Source organism: Chamaea fasciata, unplaced genomic scaffold, assembly GCF_029207755.1.
Source record: "Chamaea fasciata isolate MVZ Bird 193981 ecotype frontalis unplaced genomic scaffold, bChaFas1.0.hap1 SCAF_1, whole genome shotgun sequence".
In the NCBI taxonomy this organism is placed as follows: Eukaryota; Metazoa; Chordata; class Aves; order Passeriformes; family Sylviidae; genus Chamaea; species Chamaea fasciata.
The window spans coordinates 89,237,162-89,257,311 of record NW_027094086.1 but is presented as its reverse complement, the minus strand read 5'-3'; the positions used below and the strand labels follow the sequence as shown (position 1 = coordinate 89,257,311).

Genomic DNA, 20,150 nt, shown 5'->3' with positions numbered 1-20,150 from the left:
CGCGCTAAGTGGGAGAAGCGAGGCGCGTCCCCGGCGCACGCGCGGTGAACGCTCAGTGCCCGCCGCGATGGAGGAGGTGGCGGAGCGCGGTCGGGCCGGCGCTGGGGCGGCGGCGATGGCGGAGGGCGGCCGCGCCGCCGGGGAGGAGGCAGCCAAGGCCAACGCCAATGCCGCGTCCTCACCACCGCCGTGCTCCCCTCCGGAGGGCGGCGGGACCAAGCCACTGAGCGCGGCGGAGTACGCGCGGCGCGTACACCAGTGGCTGTGGGACTCGTACTGCGGGTACCTGGGCTGGCAGGGCTGCCCACCCGCCTTCCTCGCCGCCGCCGCCGCGCAGCCGCCCCCGCCCGCCGCCGCTGCCTACTACAGCCCCTTCTACCTCTTCGCTCCGCCACCGGCACACACGACCCCCGCCGGGACGGGGCCCCGCGCCCCCGCTGCTGCCAGCCCAGCCTGGCCGGGAGCGGCGGGTGCCGTGTCCCCCCTGCCCAGGGCGGCCCCCGGCAGCGCCGCCGGCAGCAGCGGCAGCGGCGCCTCCAGGGACACGGGGCGACCGGCGGGTGAGTGCGGGCCGCGGCTGGGCCGCTCGGCCTGGGGAGGAAGAGGAGCCTGATGAGAGCCGCAGCTCCGGGAAGCGGGATCTGGTGGGGAAGCCGGGGGTGTGCGACGTTGGGAGTCGATGCGCTTCCGTTGGCTGCGGCCCCGGGCGTGTTTCTGTGCCTTGTGACACAGGGTGACAGCCCTGATAGTGAGGTCGTTAGTCCAGAAATTGGTGCATAAACGAGTTTGGATACGGGGTGACAGCCGTAATAGCGAGGTTGTAAATCCAGAACCTGGTGCGTAAGCAGGTTTGGGGGATTGACTTGCGTATACAACTTACAGTTTCAGAGCTTGTAAAGGTGTTTTCCTACATACGAAGGAGTTGATTTTTTTTTTTCCCCGTGGGACTTATTCTTGTGGTTACAGGCTTGTAATGCATCTAGCTTTATAGGTAGCCTGTTTGGATGATGAAATCTGAACTAACTTTGCCTGTTTTAGTGGGCTCTTGGTGCTCAAATGAAATCATTTGATCAAATCCAAGCAGAGAAGTGAAAACATGCTGACATCGAACAAGCTTAGGCAGTGGGACCCGAGATAAACAAACGTCTGTTGCAGCTGTAAACACTGAAGGCAGCGCGCAGCAGGCCTTCTGTTTTAGTTGTTCGGGAGTAAAGCAGGCTCACTCTACATCAGAGGTAAAACCTGGAGCTGGAACAACTCATAAGGCAAGGAGCACCCAGGTCACATTCCTTGAATGTTCGTACCGCTGTGAGCAGTGGTAGGAAATTGTGGAGGAGAGCACTGCTGATGGACTTTGGAAAAAAAGCCAGAGCTCGTTTCTCTCTGCAGGACAAAGTATGACTTTGCTGATCCCTGACATTATTTATAAGCTTAGTGGCTGTATGTGTCTGGAAGATGTTTTTCGTTGCCTTTTCCTTATTTTCAAGGGAAGGGAGCCTAGCTTCTGAGCTTGCCTCTTTCTTATGTTTTTGAGCAGATGTTGCTTAAACATGGTTAGAACACCAAATAGTATTTTTTGTAATTATGCCCTGATTCTGTTGTAGTTTGCTTATGAACTGATATTGCCAGTCATTAATGGAAGGGTTGGACAAAGGCTAGGCTGAAATGATTCTTGCATATTTACCTGGTTTTTCAGGAGCTAATTCCATATGTTAAAGGTAATTTGGGGCACAAATAGCAGTTCATGCTGCTAAACATGGTTATTCTGAATATTGCATGCTATTGCAACACACTTGGCCTTCTTAAGGGGACTAGGTATGTGAAACAGAGATACCATACAGTTATAAACAAAGACTGTTGTGCTGATGCTTTGGCTTCAGATTGCAGATGGATATATCTGGAACAGCTAAAGTGATTATGGCTCCTTCTTCCCTGCTGTAGATTATTGCCCACACAGCAGGCGAAGCAGGGCAGGTCATGGATCTGTCCCTGTGCCAATGCAGTTTACAGCCCATGTGCTTATGTAAGCTGAAATAAGTGACAGCTTCTGTTAATGGTGCAGATTTTAAACTGGGATGGCAAAAAGTGGGATTGTTAACTGCCTCTGCCACTTCAGTCTGCCTGCAGGTGAGTGCCAGAGCAGAAATATTTAACAGCACCCTGGGCAGTGGCAGGCTCTTTGTGGATGGTCACCCTGATTTAAGACACTTCCTTGCCTGGTCCCTCCCTGCTTTACTGGAGGAGATTAGTGCTCATCCCCTGGGAACAGTAGGGCAAAAGGTGCATCCAAGCCCCAGCTGCCCTGTGGCTGACTGGTGCAAACCCCTGTTAAGCACTGTGGATGCAACATCCTAGACTTTGAGCTGGATGGATGTTGCATTTGGCTGTCCTTGCTGAATAAATAGTAACCCTTGGCAAAAGAGTGGATTTCTGATATGAGGAACATCTTGAATTGCTGCAGAGTAAATCTGCCAGAGTCTTTAAGTGTTGCCAAGGCTTCTTAATGTGATGGAGTTAAACGTAATTTGAACACTTCTTTTCTTAGCCCCATGTAGCTTCTTCTTTATGTAGTCACTTAATTTAATTTATTCAATGGTGAATAAATCAGTCTCTGCCACCAACTTCAACAAATGAGCTGCTTTTAACAGAGCAAATGAAGGCTTTCACCTGGTGCTGTGTGCTCAAGCCAGGACTGGGAGACTGGCTATGTTCCCTCCTGCCTTAGTTGAAGAATCTCTGATTAGAATTTAACAGACACCTTGGACAGGCTTTGACAATGCCAGTGGAATCCACTTCAGTAGTATACATGTCGTGGTTTGACACTGGCCCAGCGCCAGGCACCCACAAGGGACGGCTTGGCAAAGGAGGGAAAAAGAAAAAAAAGTTAATGAAGTCTTCATGAGTGAGATAAGGACCTGGAGGTAATTCAAGGGCAAAACAGGCTCAACTTCAGTTAAAAAGTGAAATTCATTACTAACAGAATCAGAGGAGTATATTGAGAAGTAAAATAAGCCCTTAAAACACTGTTTCCCCCCCAGCCCCTCCCTCCTTCCCTCCAGCAGAGCAGGGGGGTTTGGTCAGTTCATCACTGAGATTTTCTTCCACTGCTCAGGGAGAAGAGTCCTTCCCCTGTGAGGCCATGGGGTCCCTCCCATGGAAGACAGTTCTCTGTGAAATTCTCCAGCATGGGTCCACTCTCACGAGCAGCAGTCCTACACACCTGCTGCAAATGTGAGCCCCTCCCATGGGCAGACAATCCTCCCAAAACTGCTGTGATGTGGGTCTCTCTTCCCATGGGGTGCAGCCCTTCAAGAACAGGCTACTCCAGCCTGGAAGCAAGGCCCCTCTCTCCACTGGGTCTTCCACTGGATCAAAGCCTCCTCCAGACATCCACCTGCTCTGGCATGGGCAACTCTCCCAAGGGCTGTGGGTGGAGCTCTGTATCCCCTGTGGATCCCCAAAGGCTGCAGGGGCACAGCTGCTTCACTGTGGTCTCACCACGGCCTGCAGAGGAATCTCAGCTCCAGCACCTGGAGCACCTCCTCCCGTTTCTTCTCCACTGACCCTGGTGCTGCCATGTTGTTTCCTCTCACATATTCTCATCTCCCCTTCTCTAACTAGAAGCAAAACCCATGACTTTATTTTGATTTTTTTCTTAAATATGTCATCACAGAGGCATTACCAGCCTCCCTCTGGCTCAGTTTTGGCCAGCAGCATGTCTGTCTTCAGAGCCATCAAGGGTTGGGTCTGCTGGACATGTTGGAAGCTTCCAGCAGCTTCCCACAGGAGTCATCTTTGTGCCCCCCCTGCTGCCTAAACCCAGGCTACTTGATACAATAGATACAAAGTGATCAGTGCAGCAGGTGTGAAAAGAAGCTGCAAAACCCAACTGTGTTAAATAAGGGCTGGCTCTTACCTGATCCCTGCCTGATTCCCAGCCCTGCTGGCCCATTAGCTCTTTCCAGATCAGAAGAAAAGAGGACTTCTTGGGATTTTCCCCCATTTTTAACCTGTCTTCACAGAGGCATGTCACCTTTCTAGTGGCTTTACCAGATGTCAATATTCAAACCTAGTCACTGGTTTTGCTAGAACTTTCTTGGAAAAATCCCTTCCGTGCAAAACCAGCACGTTGTCCTTACCCCATTTAAGAGTGCTGTGGACTTTTAGCTGGGCACTCACAGGGCCATGGCTGGCAGCATCAGTCTCAGCAGCTGAACTGGGGAGGCTTATTCTAAATAAAATTTGATGATGTTTTTTGAGACTAGAGAGTGGTGTGATTTTCTTCCCTCTTTTGTGTGGAATCCCTGGTTGTCCTTTCTCTGTGTGAGCAGTGGCTGTTTTCCACAGGTTCCCTCTGGTAGTTGAAGGGCATTTCTAAATGACGTTTTGATGTGAGTCATTGCAGGTTTCATGTGAGAGTCATGTTTGTCCTTTGGGAAATAGAGTAGCTGGGTCCAGATGAAATTATTATGCATTATTATGCATTATTTTGCAACAATATTTCTTGGAAACTTTGTAAGACACTGTTTAATGTTTTCTCTGCTTAAATCGCCTGAGCAACTAAAACTTTGTAACTTTGCACATGGTAAATGAAATAGGAGAAATGTGTTATGTTTTCTGGCTGGGGGTAGAGCAGTATGCTGTAGTCTGTAAATGTTTATCAAGTGTGACTGATATTTTCATCCATTCCTGTTTGTATTTGAGAGGAGATAAAATAGGCTGTGTTTTACCCTGGAAAGTGGTATTTGGTATACACAGAAGCCTTGGTGCTGAGGGATTGAAAAGTTATGATAGGTCTAATTTTCTTTTTAATCTGACTGCTCAGATTTACATAAATCTGTTCGCTATGAGGTTCTGAACAAAAGAACACAAAACCTGATGCATCTTCAATGTACTTCAGTTCTTCAGCAGGGTATGATTTTGCCTGTGATCCTAGGAGAACTGTGAGGGCTCAGTTCTGAAATAGTTAAATTCTTTAAGAAGCTTCTTCTAATTCCACTTAATTCAGATTATTTTTTATGCGTACATTTTTAGAAATTTCCTCAAAGAACATCTGAGCAGAGCTCTTGATTATGTTCTTGTAGAGAAGTTAATGTGGGTTGTGCTTTAGATGTTAGTGTTAACTTTGTGTTAGTGCAGTAAAATCTGGGTAATGTGAACTATTTCTGTTGCAGGTCGGGAATTCCTTATCCCTTCACTGGCACACAGGTTCATAGCAGAGATGGTGGATTTTTTTATTCTGTTCTTTATAAAGGCAACCATCATTTTAAGTATTATGCACCTCAGTGGAATAAAGTAAGTTGAACAATTTAAAGCTTTGTTACATACTGCTTTAAGCTTTTCATGCTCTTTGAGGTGTCAGGTTGTATTTATGGTATGTCTGCATATGATATCATTAAATAACTGGCAGAAGTTGAGGAAGAGCACCACTAGGTTAAGTTCCGTGTAAATACATCCTGATTTTGGGTAAGCTGATGGAAACACAGAATTTTTACAGATCTATAGGCTCACAAACTCCTTACTAAGGAAAGATTAGACTTGACTTGCACATTTATGCAGAGGGGGATAACAAGATTATTAAAAAGTCCTTTATAATTTTCAAAGAAAAAACACTGACAGAATTTTTAAATGGCCTTTAAAAATGCACTAGATCTCACTGGGATGAAGTTAATTTTCTGTATAGCATCTTCTGTGGTGCTGTGTTTTAGATTTCGGCCTAAATGCTAACCCCCACCAAAAAAAAAAAAAATTTATCAAGCTGATCAGATGTGTGTGTGCTAGGAATGCTTCCACACTGCAGGCTTCACTGGGTGTAAATTGGGTTTCTTAAGAAGTGCAAGTAAGCATTGTGTATGTCAACCGTAGACTAGACTGAATGATCCGTCATTTCACATTTTTGTACACAGATGTAGTAATTTACCTCAAACACTTCCCTTTTTAACTGCTTCTTGAACTGTGGATATCTTACTCCTTAACTCGGTTATTCTGCTTTGGGCTGGTGTAAGCAAATATTTCAGTCTGATTAAGAGATGAGATCTTGGTGTAGATCTCAATAGTCCACTACTGTACAAACACATTTCAGAACCCAGGCTTTCTGCTCAAGAACCATCCAAGCCCTGCCTGGCTGTAAAGTGATACTGTACAGATGACATCTGCCAGACACCTTCACCTGCAGCTTAGAAGGGGTGTGGAAGAGGTTCAAATCGAAAACAATAAATGCGTCAATGTAAATGATTGCTGGGTTTTGTTCAGATAAGCAGCAATTAAAGTGCCAAAGGTTCATTGCTATTTAGCGGCCAGATCCTGTTGCCTGACATCCTGTGCTTCCATTTTGCCTTTAGTAGGTGGAGAATGATAAAAAGTGAAGTACTGGAAAGATAGGGAACAACTATATGTATATTGCTGCTGTAAAGTGATGAAAGAGTAATTTAGAGCATTTTCAATATTAGTAGTTTTGTGAGACAGTTGCTTACAGGGAACTTAAGAGGAATGTTCTGGGGATTTTCTGCTTGAGAGACATGGTATGCTTGGGGTTAGGCTGAATTGTCATGAAAAACATAGGTCCTCACAGGCTCAAGAAATACACTACAGGCCAAAGCTGTAGTGAAGGGAAATGCAGGTTGTGCTACACTGGTTTTTAAATTCCTAGATTGTTTTGGTGTTTTTCAGTCCTTAAATTTGAATAATGGGTGGGGCAAGTAGCACAAATATTAGATGGACTGTTTCAGAGTGGGAGTGCACAGTTCTTTGTGAGCCTTTAATTAGATGCATGAGTGAAAAATTCTTGCTTTAGTGCGTTACAAATATATCCATTCCAGGTATCAGATAAGAATGTTAAACCTGTGGAGTTTATCTTACGAAAATACGCCATTAACTCCAAATGGATGCTTCACATAACTCTGTTAGGTTAAAAACCATAAGGTTTCAATTGCTTTATGTTTCAATCCTCCTATTGCATACCAAGGCGCCTCCAGACGAGTATGGTGAGCAGCAAAGAATGAGGAAGCCTGATGAGAACCCTGATCATGCAGAGGAGGATACAGGGCTCCCCTGATTCCTTAGGGAGACTGCCAACTTCTCCCTTGCATTTGCAAAGAGTACCCTTTTCTTTTTCCTTGAGTGTTTGTGTAAGAAGATACTTGGAGGCTTGGATGCCTTCCATTTACACCAAGTTAGATGATTATGTGCAGAATCTGTTTACCTCCCAAGAAGTGTGGGAATTCTCAGAACAATTCTGCAGCTTACTACCCAGGGACACCATTGTGCAAAAGTGGTAATAAAGGATGATCTTTTCTTAATGAAAAAGACAAAACAAACTAGGCAGCAACTCAGAATGAAACTGAGTGTTCTGAATTTTAATGGCTTGTTTAGTATCAGAGAGGGCAAGGAGCTTTTGTTCTCTTGTAATACCAGAATGAAGGGAATGAATTCTGGTATTAAAGGGGTAACACTGATATTGGGAGAAGCATGGTTTTAAAGTTCAGTTTTATTTTGTACAGGGACATCTCTAAATTTGCAATGCATTACATCATAGAAGAAATAGATGAAGATACGTCCATGGAAGATTTGCAGAAAATGATGATAGTAGCTCTCATCTACAGGTTATTAGTCTGCTTTTATGAGGTAACTACTCGGAAATATTAGCTCCTGTAATTAATAGTCACGAGTTGTTGAAGAAACAGTTTTAAAAAGTAATGTTACCATTGGCCAATAAAGTAAATCCTCTTTACAGTATTTTGGATTATGTTGAAGCTTATGACATTCACATAGTTCTGAGGGGTAACCAAGTTTGTGAGACTTGTAAACAACACGGTGGTGTGTGGAATTGAAATAACCTTTCTTTTACAGATAATCTGTATTTGGGGAGCAGGTGGAGCAACCCCAGGGAAATTCTTGCTTGGCCTGCGAGTTGTGACGTGTGAAACATCCGTGCTTATTGCCCCCAGCCGTGTGTTGGTCATTCCATCGTCCAATGTGAGCATGACAACGTAAGTGCTCCTGGCTCAGTCACGCTGCATTCAGGGTAACAGTGTCGGAAGCATGTGATTTGGAAGGAAGTTCACCATTGCTTTGTTGCTGACCTTTGCAATAATCAGACTGCAATGGCTATTGTCAGATTCTGTGATCTAAGAATAAAATGGTAATTATTCAGTCACATGGATTATTTTTCAGGGTAGGTGGTTAAATCTCCTGTAGGGCTCAACTTTTGTGCTATGCAAAACTTAGGCACTAAACGTGGAAATTAATTACTAATGTAAGCAGAAGAGTGAAAGTAGGGCACTGAATGTTCTATTCTGATTTCAGGTCCACAGTACGAGCTTTGATCAAGAATTTTTCTATTGCTTCATTTTTTCCTGCCTTCATTACACTGCTGTTTTTCCAACATAACCGAACAGCCTATGACATTGTAGCAGGAACTATTGTGGTCAGAAGAAATGGAGTCAGATGATACCAAAAAATGAGATTTTCGGACTGGTTCTGAACATCCCCTCCAAACCCCAGTGAATAAAGACCTACCCCACAACTGAAATTGAGGTGTCTGTTGGAATCTTTCACCCTAATTAAATAGGAACTGGTTCAGAAGCTAAAGAAAATGTATGGTTCCTGTCTGATGCCAGCAACTACCTTTGAAGTATTGGAATTTTCATAGACGCCAAAGAAGTTTGGGAGAGAAAACACATATTAAATCCAGGAGTATTAACCTCTGACTGATGAGACAAAAACTGTAACTGTCTGCTTTAACCACAGAAAGGAGCTGTTCTGTTTGCCAGGCTGTGGAAAGCGGATCCCTAGGAATACGTGACTGTGAAAGAAATGTTGTTCCTACAGTTTTGGATGTTGGCAGGTAATTAGAAAATGAAGTTCTTTTCCAGACAGTTGCCTGTCAAAGGATAGGGGAGAAGAGACCTGCAGTATTAGACAGCAAGGCAGATGATGTTAATAAATTGCCATGTATGCCGAGAGATCAGCAGTGGTTATCAGTGTCTTTTATAATTGCTTCACAGATCATATTCCCTCACCCTTTAAGTATTTTCTCACAACATGGATGTGAAAAGTTTTTTTGCATGATTGTCTCAAGCATTGTCACTTACTTCACTTGTCCAAGCTAATGAAGAAGTGAAACAATAGCTGCTTTTTCCTCTGGGAAGGGTATGTTACACTGCAGTGTTAGTGATCTGGTGTGTGTAAATAATTCTGGAGCCATCAACAGTACAGACCATGCTAATGAAAGGTAACTTTTTTGCTGCTTTTTGGAGTGAAAGCACTTGTCTATTTCTTGCATATAATGCAGAGCAGAAGTGAATGTGTTTCAGGAGCATGCAGAAAACATTAACTGAAATGTGTTATGGGTGTAAATCTGCAGAAGTACAAATACTGGTTATTCTCACTTTATCATTCTTGCTAATTGTTTGTATATTCAGAATAACTTAAATACTGAATAAAGAAACCTAATATTTTGCATGACTCTATAACTTTGATGATTCATTTATTCTCATGTTTTATCTCAGGAAATTAATATAAGCAATAATTATGTTTTACTGAAATCTAAGTCAGAGTTTGGAACTCTTCCAAACTCTGACTTATGTACTTGGGCAGCCTCTTCAAATTGGAAGGGCTTGACGGCCCTTTCCAGTTTTTTTTTCCCCTAACATCCAGTCTAAACCTGACACAACTTGAGGCCATTTCCTTGTCCTACCACTTCTTACCTGGGATGAGAGACCAACTTCCCCTCCCCCATCCTCCTTTCAGGCAGTTGTAGAGAATAAGGTCACCCCAGAGCCTCCTTTTTCTCCAGGCTAAACACGCCCAATTCCCACAGCTGCTCTTCACAGGACTTGTGCTCCATTGTTTCACAGACTTAAGCACTGAGGTCAGGCATGGCAATCAGCCTGACGAAAGCTAAAGCTATCACAACCAACCTAAAAGTCCTTTCTCTAGGGTAAGTTTTGCCTATTCACAAGAAGAACTTTTATTCTCTTTACTCTAGCAGTGACCTAAAAACTGGGCTTCAAAAGCAGGGGAGGGCACTGGGGAGGAAGGGAAAAGCGACACTGTTGGCTAAAACCTTATTACTACCAATTCAGGGATAAGGGAAGGTATCTCTTACCCTTCAAAAAAATACCACCCCTGGCACAGCAGGTGAAGAAAACAATTACAATGCAAGAGCACAGAGCCTGCCCATGGAAATGTGTATACCTTCTGCTGTTGGGTGGCTTTTAGTTTGTCTCTTATGCAAGCTGCATCCTAGATGTAGCTTGTTTCTACTTGAAGGACAAGTGCTTGGCAGGTGATTTAGAGCTAAGGGGGAGAAAGTGGAAATCTGTGGCATTTTTCAGATGTAAAAGCTGGGAACACGTAATTGCATGTAATCCTTTCGTGGCTACAGTGGCATGATCTGACTGTCTGAATAGTAGTGAGTTGTGTGTGTGGTTTGAAAGTCGAGGTGTCGAGTATTTTCTGTTTCTAGAAACAGTGACTGGAGCCCTACACCTGAAAAGAGCAGTTGGCCTTTGCCCTCCTGTCACATCCAGCTTGTGCTTGAAAGGCATCTCACCTCGTACCAGCAGCACTTGGCAGGAGCAGAGAGCAGTGCTGGGATGCAGGCAGAAGTGGCAGCCGAGGCGCAGCAGTGCGCCTGAAGACATTTACACCAGTGACAGGGATGCAGCTCTCTGCCCTTCTAGCTGAGGGAAGAATTCATGTCTGAGTCAGAGATAGACTGCTGTGACTTGGTACAGATTCAGCTGTGGGTCCCCCAATGAGCAAGCATTTCCTCCAATTTTACTAGAATAATGTCTGTTCTCCAAGAACTTCCCATAACTGCTACAGAAGCAGCCCCCCACCCCCTATTACTCATTTCCAATCTTTTCAGTTAGAACAGTGGTGAATCTTTACTAACATTAGGCTGTTTGTTTTTTTTTAATAGCACTACAAAACCTTAACTGCAGTCAGCTGATGCACTGATAAGCTGCTCCAAGCTTCAGCCTGCAATAAAACTCTCCTCCCTAACAGGAGACCTCTAACTTATTTAAGATCCTCTAAAACTGATGCGAAAAAGCAGAGGTTGAAGCAAGCACGAGACATTGCTCAGGTTGAGGGAACCACCTCATTCAGTTACAGCTGGGGATGCCTTTATGGAGAGTTAAAATTGCCAGGTAATATTTTGCAGTTTTTATTGATGGCATTTATCCCATGGTTTAACATGTTAATTATACTGTAATAAACATGGCTTTAATATTAAACTTTTCCTTATTATCCAAAGTCACCACAGTCCATTTCAGTAAATATAAAAATATATACTTAATACTTTGTACAATACTGGTTTTTGGTCCAAACAAAAATGGATCAGAAAAGCCAATAAACTTACTTTAAGAATTCCCAATTTTAAAGATTTTCTAAATGGATTTAGGCAACTTTGAATAATGGGATTTACATAAAATCTGAGACAATACTAAACAAAAATGGCTGTAACACACAAAATTAAAATTTCAATTTCACAGATTTGTTATGCCAAAAAAGTACAGAGAAACAAAATTGTATTTACACATTTCATAATAAAATAACAAGGCGAGACAGGTGATAAAGGGCTGTAAGAATGAAAATATAGAAATAGCATATAATTATTAAATGAAGAACTACAGATCTAACAAGTCCTTAGCATGGATCATCCTTTAATCAGTCTTCCCCTATCAGAAAATTTTAGTGCACAATACACCCAAACTCACTCACTTCACACATACACCAGCACAAACTCAGCATAGAAATCATTCATTATCAACATTCTCTACTCTATACAGCATCCCTCGCTGATATAATTACAATTTCGAGGCGTCAGTAAACGCGGATGAGCGCACGAAGTGGTGCGGATGAAGAGGTATCGACAAGCCATTCACTGTGCAGGCTCTACTCAGGGCTACAGCCAGACCATGCCGAGTCAGTGAAAGAAGTAACTTGAGAGTTTTGCTCGGGAACAGCCTTGTTGCCAACTTTACTTGCTACCAGAAAAACGTAATAGGGAGAGGGGAGGGAAGGACAGGAAAGCTAAGTTTTATATTCCTTTAGGCAGATCTGACTTCCAACAAGCCAGTGTGAGGTACAATCCCAGTAACTGAACAATTCAGGGTAGTAGCTGAACATTTCAGGATAGTAGCTGAACAATTCAGTCAGGGTAGAAGCTGAACAATTCAGGATAGTAGTAGCTGCTTCCAATGTTTTTGATGCTTTACCAATCAGGCGTTTACTTTCTACGTCTAACTGCAGTCTTTATCTTCCGACCAGCAACTGAAGATCCAGAGGCAGAGAAAACATTTTTCCCATTAGTCCTATTAAAAGAAATTAGTAGTTCAGAGTTTAGGACAGTGTAGCTGAAAATTCAGTAGCAGCACTGAGTAGATATTCCAGAACAACTGTTTCATAGTCTTGTCTCACCTAGCCACCAGCTGGCAACAAGCAGCAAATGATGAACAGGAGGAAGAGAGTTCCAGAACCCAATTAAATCTCTCTTATTCAGAAGGTAAGCAGCAGCATAATGGCTGGGTACGGGTTCTACCTTTCGAGAACAAGACAATCTCACATGTGTTGATGTGTGACATTCCTGACAGCTAGGCTCCTTTACAGATAGCGGTGCTTAGTTAGCCAGTCAGGCTAATACACGGAAGGATGCCAAATTTAGTTTCAAATTCCAAGGTTCATCTGAACACCTCATGATTTAACAGCAGCAGAAGCTGAACACTGTCCACTGATATTACCCGAAGCTCAAGGGAAATTCTGATATGGTCTCTTACCCCACTGTAAATGCTGGTTGCTGGTTGAACGAAAATCCTGAAGTGCCAGAAGGCGGTGCAGGAGGTGCTGGTGCAGGAGGATTTGCACCAAAAGTGAATACTCCTGGGTTATTTGGAAAGCTGAAATTAGTATTACTACCTCCAAACCGGAATACAGAACCTGGGAAGATGGGGTGGAAGCAGAAGAAGTAAGAAAGCTGAAAATTGAGTTCACCCTTTCCAGCAAAATCCTCATGTTCTTCCCCATTATCTTTAAAGATTATTCTTTTTACAGGTTGCTCAAAATGACAAAGTTGCGGGGGAGGTGGGCACCAGAAGCGTCAGATTACTACGGGAACAGTTTACTGAATGAATCCACTCACACAGATTGAGGAGTTTTTAAATACTGCTGCTACACTGATAATTAGTTGTTAGCTAACTTCTGTGCCACCATTAAATTTATACCTGTGCATACTGAAGTTTATTAATCAAGTCTTAAATTCTAAATTTATATTCAGGTAAACTTTCCAGTGCTCATGCAGTGGATCTGGGGACTTCCTTTCCTTTAATGTGCTAACAGCACCTCATCTGAAAAAACCCCAAACATTCCAAGCATCAGAGTAAACTAGTAAGTAATAAAGAAAATCCAGGGAGAACTTTACCTTTAAACTGCTACCTGATTAGTGAAAAAGCAACTGAGTAACACGTTGTGCACTAATCTGCTTGTACTAATCTACTGATTAGCACAAAAATGTCGGTTACTTTTAATGGAGGGGAAAAAAAGGAAGCTTTTCCCTTTCAGTATTTGTTGTAATATCAAGTAGACATTCTGGCACTGTTTTTGTTTTTTAATTATTACTAGCATGGAACAGGTCTTTCTTAAGTTACAAGGTTCATTCTCTCTGCCCCTTTCCCATGGCATTTTATACTTCATTAGTAAAAAGATCTTAACACAGTCTTAACCCATAAATGCATTAAAAAAGCCCTGAACAATTCTGACTGTATTTCATACAATGAAGCCTGTTCAAGTCAGATAACTAGGAATTTCTCAAACCAAAAAATAACAATTTTGCAATGTGTGTGCTTTTTTGTTTTGCACAATCTTACCAGTGATTACTCACTCCATGGTTTTCAACAGTCCCTTTTAATCATTAGGTTTCTAAAGAAAATAAAGCTCAAAATTTAGTTGTAGAGTTGCAACCTCCATGTCTGCTAAGTCTCGTGTGGAGAAGGCTTACTGTGAAGCTGGATACCCATGGCACATGGTGTCTCCACAGTCAGGACTGGGACATGAATGACAACCCTATACCCATTACTTTTATGGAAGGCAATTCCTATATATAAATACACACGCAATGCCAAAGTTGTCTTTCTCCATATAATTTATGGTACAGTTCATGAAAAAGAAAATATTTAATCTGAGAGACCTAAAGGGAAGAGGATGGTCAGCACTCACCAGTACTGGGGGTACCAGAGCCAAAAGCTGGCTGATGGGCTGCCTGCTGGCCGAACACAGGGGGCTGAGTGCTGCTTGTGACTGAGCCAAAGGCAGAAGGAGCAGGCTGAGAGCCAGCAGAAAACAACGTTGTCGACAGCGATCCAAAACTTGGAGCACTTTGCTGGCCGGAGCTGGGGCTTGGGCCAAATGTTGGTGGCTGGTTGGCGCCAAAGGCTGGGCCAGCAGCAAGTGCTGGAGGCCCAGAGCCAAACAGAAATGAAGACGATGAGCCTTGGGGGACAGAGAGGGATGTCAGTATGGGTCCCTTCCCTCCCGCCCTCAAGAATGAATCCAAAAACAAAAAGTCCTGGAGCCTCAGGTCTGGCAGCTGAATACTCATCTTAATTTCAAACTACTTTGTGTGAGTATATAAAACAGGGACTACCGCAGCCACAACAGGAATTGCATCTTTTCTTTTAAGCAACATGAGAAATGCTGTGTTTATGAGTCAGACAAAATTAAATCTCAAACATACCAGTTGCCTCTTCATGTTCTACAGATAGATTCCTACAAACAGGATGTTTTAATCTGTATTTACTAAAAGCTGTTTCTACCACACGCATGGAATATTCATTCAAAATGGACTTTTCAGACATGCAAAATACAGCTCCTGATTTATTAGGATTAGAAGAACATGTCTCTTTTCAGTAACTGCACCCCTCCCCTGTACAAGTGCTTACCATTATCAGCTTCTGGAGGCCAAATCAACCTTGCAGTAAGCTCAAAAATTTGGTTTAACAGAGTAATTCTCTACTTATCATCAACAAACCACCAGCCCAACTGTTGAGCTGCATGGCCAGCAGAAATAATGAAAGGCAACTGAACAGTGACTCTGAACATACATGGCAGATCTGCTACGCAAAAGGGACATTTACAACAGCATTACTAATGCTCGTGCAACAGGAAATACCCTCTAATTGCATCGTAAGCTGGAGTGGCTGACTTTCTTTCCAAGATGAGATACATGGTAAAAATCAGGTTTCTGAATTTCTGAAGGTGTTTGAAATATGCTGCGAGCTACTAACAAAATTACACTGAAAGTTACTGATTTGTAAGCAGTTTAAATTGTTCTGTTGGTTGTTGTAATTTAGGACTGTTTTCTCTGTTTCGGATACACAAAAAAGTGTTCAAATTAAACTTTTGTGACTGACCAAGTTAAACCATCAGGATCAAACCAGATTAAGTCTTTCACTTACAGATTCGATCTTACTTTGAACATATTCCATGGCTCATAGGAATACAGATAGTTTGGTGAATTTAGTCTTGAGTCATGCATTTGTTCGTGCAATTCAGGCAGTGGAGTAACAAACATAAAGCATGAAGAAACTCTGTATTTCTTATTGCTGTCTTCTCTAAATTCCTAGAAAATTAACATGCACTGACCATGCTCCTTAGTAGAAACCAATCCTCAAGCAGCATTAATTGCATGTCGAGGTACTCCACTTTTAAGTACTTGTGAGGGAAGGACTTGGCAAAGCTTGACATTCAGAGTTTTAGGTACAGGAGCAAAAAGCAGGAAGTTGTAATTCATTGACTTCTAACTGTAAACACTGGACTAACAGTGACTGAAAAAAGAAATTATCATTCTCATGGTGAAAAACTCCTGTACAAATTGAAATCCAGTAAGGTTTGTCCTTTGCATAAAACAACTCTGGTGCCAGTTCATTCTTAAACTGTATTTCCCACACTGAAGAAAAACGAGCCCAAATTAACACTGCTGAATATAAATCCTCAGTATTTTCTCTACTTCCGTACATTTAGCCTGCACATTTTCCAAAGTAAAACATTCATGAAACAGTATCTCCTTAGTCCACTACATAATGGCAAAAATGAGAAAATGACAAGAGCAGCTATTTAAAACATACCTGTTGAACTTGATGTAGTTGTGGCTCCAAAAGTAAATCCTGAATTTGCTGCATTGGTACTGCTCTCTCCTGAAGCGAAGAGGAACGGAGTAAGAGTCGAGCCAGTGCTGGAAGATGTGGTTGCTGGTTTGTTTTCTTGAGAGAAGCCAAATGACTGAGTCGTTGCAGATTCTGCAGGATTGCCAAAAACAGAGCTGGTCACAGTGTTGCTGGGTTGTCCAAACACAAAGGGAGTGGGAACTGGCTGAGGGTTTGAGGAAGAGAGGGTGCTGCCAAACATGCTGCTGCTGTTGGCTGAAGTGGTGGGTACCACTGTGCTGGAGGAACTGGAGCTCAAGAAGCTGAACGATGCTCCTTGATCTGAAAGGAAGAAACACAGTTACTACTAAGTCACACACATGGAGTTTAACAGCCAAGAACTTTTCATACAGCAGCAATCACTGAGAAACTTTAATCCTCCACTGCAAACTTTCAACAAATTAAAGGAATACAAAACTGTGCAAAATCTATGAAGTGATTTTTGTACCTTTGTAGCAGTAGAGAAACTGCAGCAGAGCTGCAAGTAGATGGAAATAAGATATTCCCTCTCTCCTTTCCTTTCACTATAAAAGACAACGTTAGTATGAGGCCTCTATATTGCACCGTATCATAGATTTTATCACCAGCTGAGCTGCTACTACTGTAGTAGCTCAGTAGTAAGTACAGCTTCTGTGCTTACCCAAGCAGTGATACAGGTTCCTTAAGGTGTGGCAATTCTTTTTGTCTAAACATAGTGTTAAAACTCACTGAAATCTAGAAAGAAATTGCCACATATTGTCTACACATCAACAACTAGAACTAAAGACAGGCTGGAGGTGGTATATAAATCCCACAGATGTTGTCCAGCACAGCCTTAGAGATATTATTTGATAGACACGAGAGCAGAGAAGTGAAGGCAAAAGATGTTCTGTTTACCACAAGTACTGGTTGGTGCCCCGAATGCAAAAGGTGCCTTTGCCTGCTCACTTTCCTTTTCCGAGGGTTTACCAAAACTAAAATTGAATACAGGTTTTGCTGTGCTCTCCTCTTTGGTATGCTCAGCTGTCCCAGATGAAAAGATAGGCGGTGCCTTTAACTCTTCATTGTCAGCTTTCTTTCCAAATGCTAATGGACCAGCAGAAGTGACAGAGTCCTGCTTTTCTTCTGCCCTTCCCAAAACAAACTGGGAGGCAGGTGTAGATTCCACATTGCCAAAAGAGAAGCCTCCCTTCGTGGAAGCAGTTTCATCCTTTTTCTCATCTGATTTCTTAAATGGCAAAGCAGGTGATGCTGCATCCTTTTCTGCCACAGTTCCAAAAGTGAAGCCACCAACTCCAGTTTTATTCTCATTAGTAGGTATAGAAGAAGTTGAACTTGGAGCAAAACCAAAACCTCCCAAAACTGGTTCCTCTTTCTTTTCCTGCTGTCCCAGAGTCGATGTTCCAAACTGAAATGTGGAAGGAGCCTGATTGCTTGTAGATGGAAGTCCAAAGGTAAAACTGTTACTTTTACTTTCTTTTTTGCCATCATCTGATTTAGAGTCTGAGGAAGAAACTCCAAATTTGAAGTTCCCTGAACCAGTAGGAAACTTAAATCCTCCAGTCACACTGCTGGATGATGCAGATTCGGATGCAATGCCAAACTTAAAGCTACTTTGTTCTCCAAATTTAAAATTTCCTGTGCTACCTAATGTTTGAGAAGATTCAGAGGATGATGAGGGGACACCAAATGTAAATGATGGCATTGCAGCATTTGTAGACACAGTAGCAGTACCAAAACCTGCAGACATAAGCAACAATGTCAAGTTTGCAATATATGATGTCATACATACAGGCTTTACATGGCTGGGATTCTAGTCCTGAGCTTTCCCAGAGTCAAGACTGTTCAACAAAACACACACCACTCACACAGACAAGGAAACTCCACACTTCCTCTCTACACCTATTTTTTGCAGTGGTGCTCTTCTGTGTAGCACCTGGCTTGGAAAAGCACACTGCCAAGCTCTTTGAAAGACCACTGTTTTAGCTTAAACTCCAAATGAACAACACATAAGGGCATGAAACAAACACCGATTTCACTGACACAAGTTCCTCTAAAAAACCCAATCTTCTTCTTGAGAATGGGTGTGCAAACATATGCACACGATCTTATTTAGGTAATATTCTTCAACAACAAATGGACAGTTTTGCCATACTCAAAGGAAAAATCACTGTATTAAAAAAAAAAAAAGGAAAAGAAAAAAGTTGCAGAATGCACATCCTTGTTCTTCTCAGTAAGAATTACCTTTGAGCTCTGCTTTGGTGCCTGGCTTCGCACTTTCACAGGCTATGCATTTTGTGGCTTCTGCTGTATTTTGGACTAGGCAGACCTCACATTCCCAACTTCCCTCGGGCTTCTTGAATTTGTCTAAATCCAGAAAACCTCCAGAAGAAGCAGAAAATGCAGAAACACTGCTACTGGTCACAGGCACTGAACTCCCTGAGAAAGAAGTAAGATAGTTCATCATCCTGCTTAAATCATACACAAAGCTCTTAAATGCTCACTAAATTGCAAATCACACAGATATTAACAGTAAAAAAAAACCAAGCTACAAAAAATCAAGTTGATTTGAGTCAAACAATGTGAGAACATAAACAATAGAAAATGCCTGGATTCTTCTTTATAATCTATATATGAATTCAAGCACAAATCGAACCAGTGACATTTAAACAGCAACTGCAGTTCATAAAATAGAGCAACACAGCCGATTTCAGATGTAAATTACAGGCACTGTTTTGAACTAAAAGAATTCCTCCTGGTGATACCAGTTACTGGTAGTCAAAGTTAGCATCACTCGAGTTAATGATCACTGTCAAGTGATTCAAGGCTGAGAATTTAACTAGAACGATTCATCAGCAAGTCACAAGGACAGGACACATTCAAGAGCAGAGTGACCAAAGAAAAAAAAGAACTGAAAGCTTCCAAACCCACAACTCTGTGTTCACCACACAAGCTACACTGCCTTCAACAGCAGCAGAAGCCTACTGCTACTGAGGTGCAAAATCCAACACCTGCCCTCTGACTTTTCTCCCCTGTAAAGAAGAGATGGCACTTGATGCTGCACCCCAAGAGCAAACTTCAGCTCCACAAGTCAGGAGTGAAGCAAACATCCCAAAGGCACAAAAGCATCACATAATTGCACTCTTCACCTATAGTGAACCACTGAGGGTGGCATTCAAGAGAGACACAAGATAATTTCTCAAATTCAAAGCAGTAACATTTCCTAGACAGGAATGGGTCTTCTTTTCCACAGCACATCCAGTGAATTTATTTCCTCTCATTTTATTTGCTTCACTCGGCCCCTTGACAAACATAACATAACTCTGCAATTCTCTGCACCATGGTGGTCATGGCAAACCCTCACTTCCAAGATTCTTCCTTGCAATGGGCAGAGTCTTGGACAAATGTGCCAGCTGACCACTCTGAGGCTGTCTTCACGAGGAAGTCCATGAGAATAAGCTTCCTCTAAAATGCATTATCTTATCTGCAGAAATTCCACTCTTAGTACACAGTGATTATAAAAGCACAATCTGCTCCATCTTACATCTATTTTTTCCCCCAGAATGCATTTGCAAACATGTTTTTGACATCAAATTATGTTAAGAGCCAATGAAAATTAACACTAAAATAATTATTTGTGCTTCAAAAAGGTAAACTCTCTCACAATCAGTTACAATGACATATAATGGAAAACAACCCAGAAATGAACAGAAGAAGGCACCTGCTTCCCCAAGATCTGTAAGTACCATGACCTTCCTAAACAAGGTTATCCATGTTCTGAAAAGCTCCCATAGGCATAGCTGAACATATGGTTCTGTTTCAGCACAAGATAACTAGCTAAAGACCACACTGACTTGGAATCTGCCTTCATACCTCTGCTCAATTCCACATAAATGCTGACTGGAGACATTTTGAGCCATGTTGTGCAAGAACTGCTTCTACCTATGTTTTGAAAGAGGAAAACAA

General features: G+C 42.5%; 2 protein-coding genes across 6 annotated transcripts in view; one reads left to right on the top strand and one right to left on the bottom strand.

Moving 5' to 3' along the window:
- The first annotated feature begins 55 nt into the window (after positions 1-55).
- Positions 56-9,462, top strand: FAM8A1 (family with sequence similarity 8 member A1). Its single transcript, XM_066188580.1, has 5 exons — positions 56-560; positions 5,175-5,295; positions 7,500-7,623; positions 7,849-7,988; positions 8,305-9,462. The coding sequence occupies exons 1-5, from the start codon at positions 68-70 to the stop codon at positions 8,447-8,449; spliced, it is 1,023 nt and encodes a 340-aa protein (XP_066044677.1). The 5' UTR covers positions 56-67; the 3' UTR covers positions 8,450-9,462.
- Positions 9,463-10,728: 1,266 nt separating this feature from the next.
- NUP153 (nucleoporin 153) overlaps positions 10,729-20,150 on the bottom strand; it is a 44,208-nt gene continuing 34,786 nt past the window's right edge. For all 5 annotated transcript variants that reach the window (XM_066188529.1, XM_066188537.1, XM_066188547.1 and 2 more), the window contains exons 17-22: positions 18,429-18,623; positions 17,082-17,924; positions 16,128-16,487; positions 14,221-14,493; positions 12,786-12,945; positions 10,729-12,323 (exon numbers count right to left, since the gene is read on the bottom strand). In XM_066188529.1, coding sequence (XP_066044626.1) covers positions 12,239-12,323; positions 12,786-12,945; positions 14,221-14,493; positions 16,128-16,487; positions 17,082-17,924; positions 18,429-18,623 — 1,916 coding nt within the window. In that variant the 3' untranslated portion in view covers positions 10,729-12,238. The remainder of the gene's footprint in view (positions 12,324-12,785; positions 12,946-14,220; positions 14,494-16,127; positions 16,488-17,081; positions 17,925-18,428; positions 18,624-20,150) is intronic.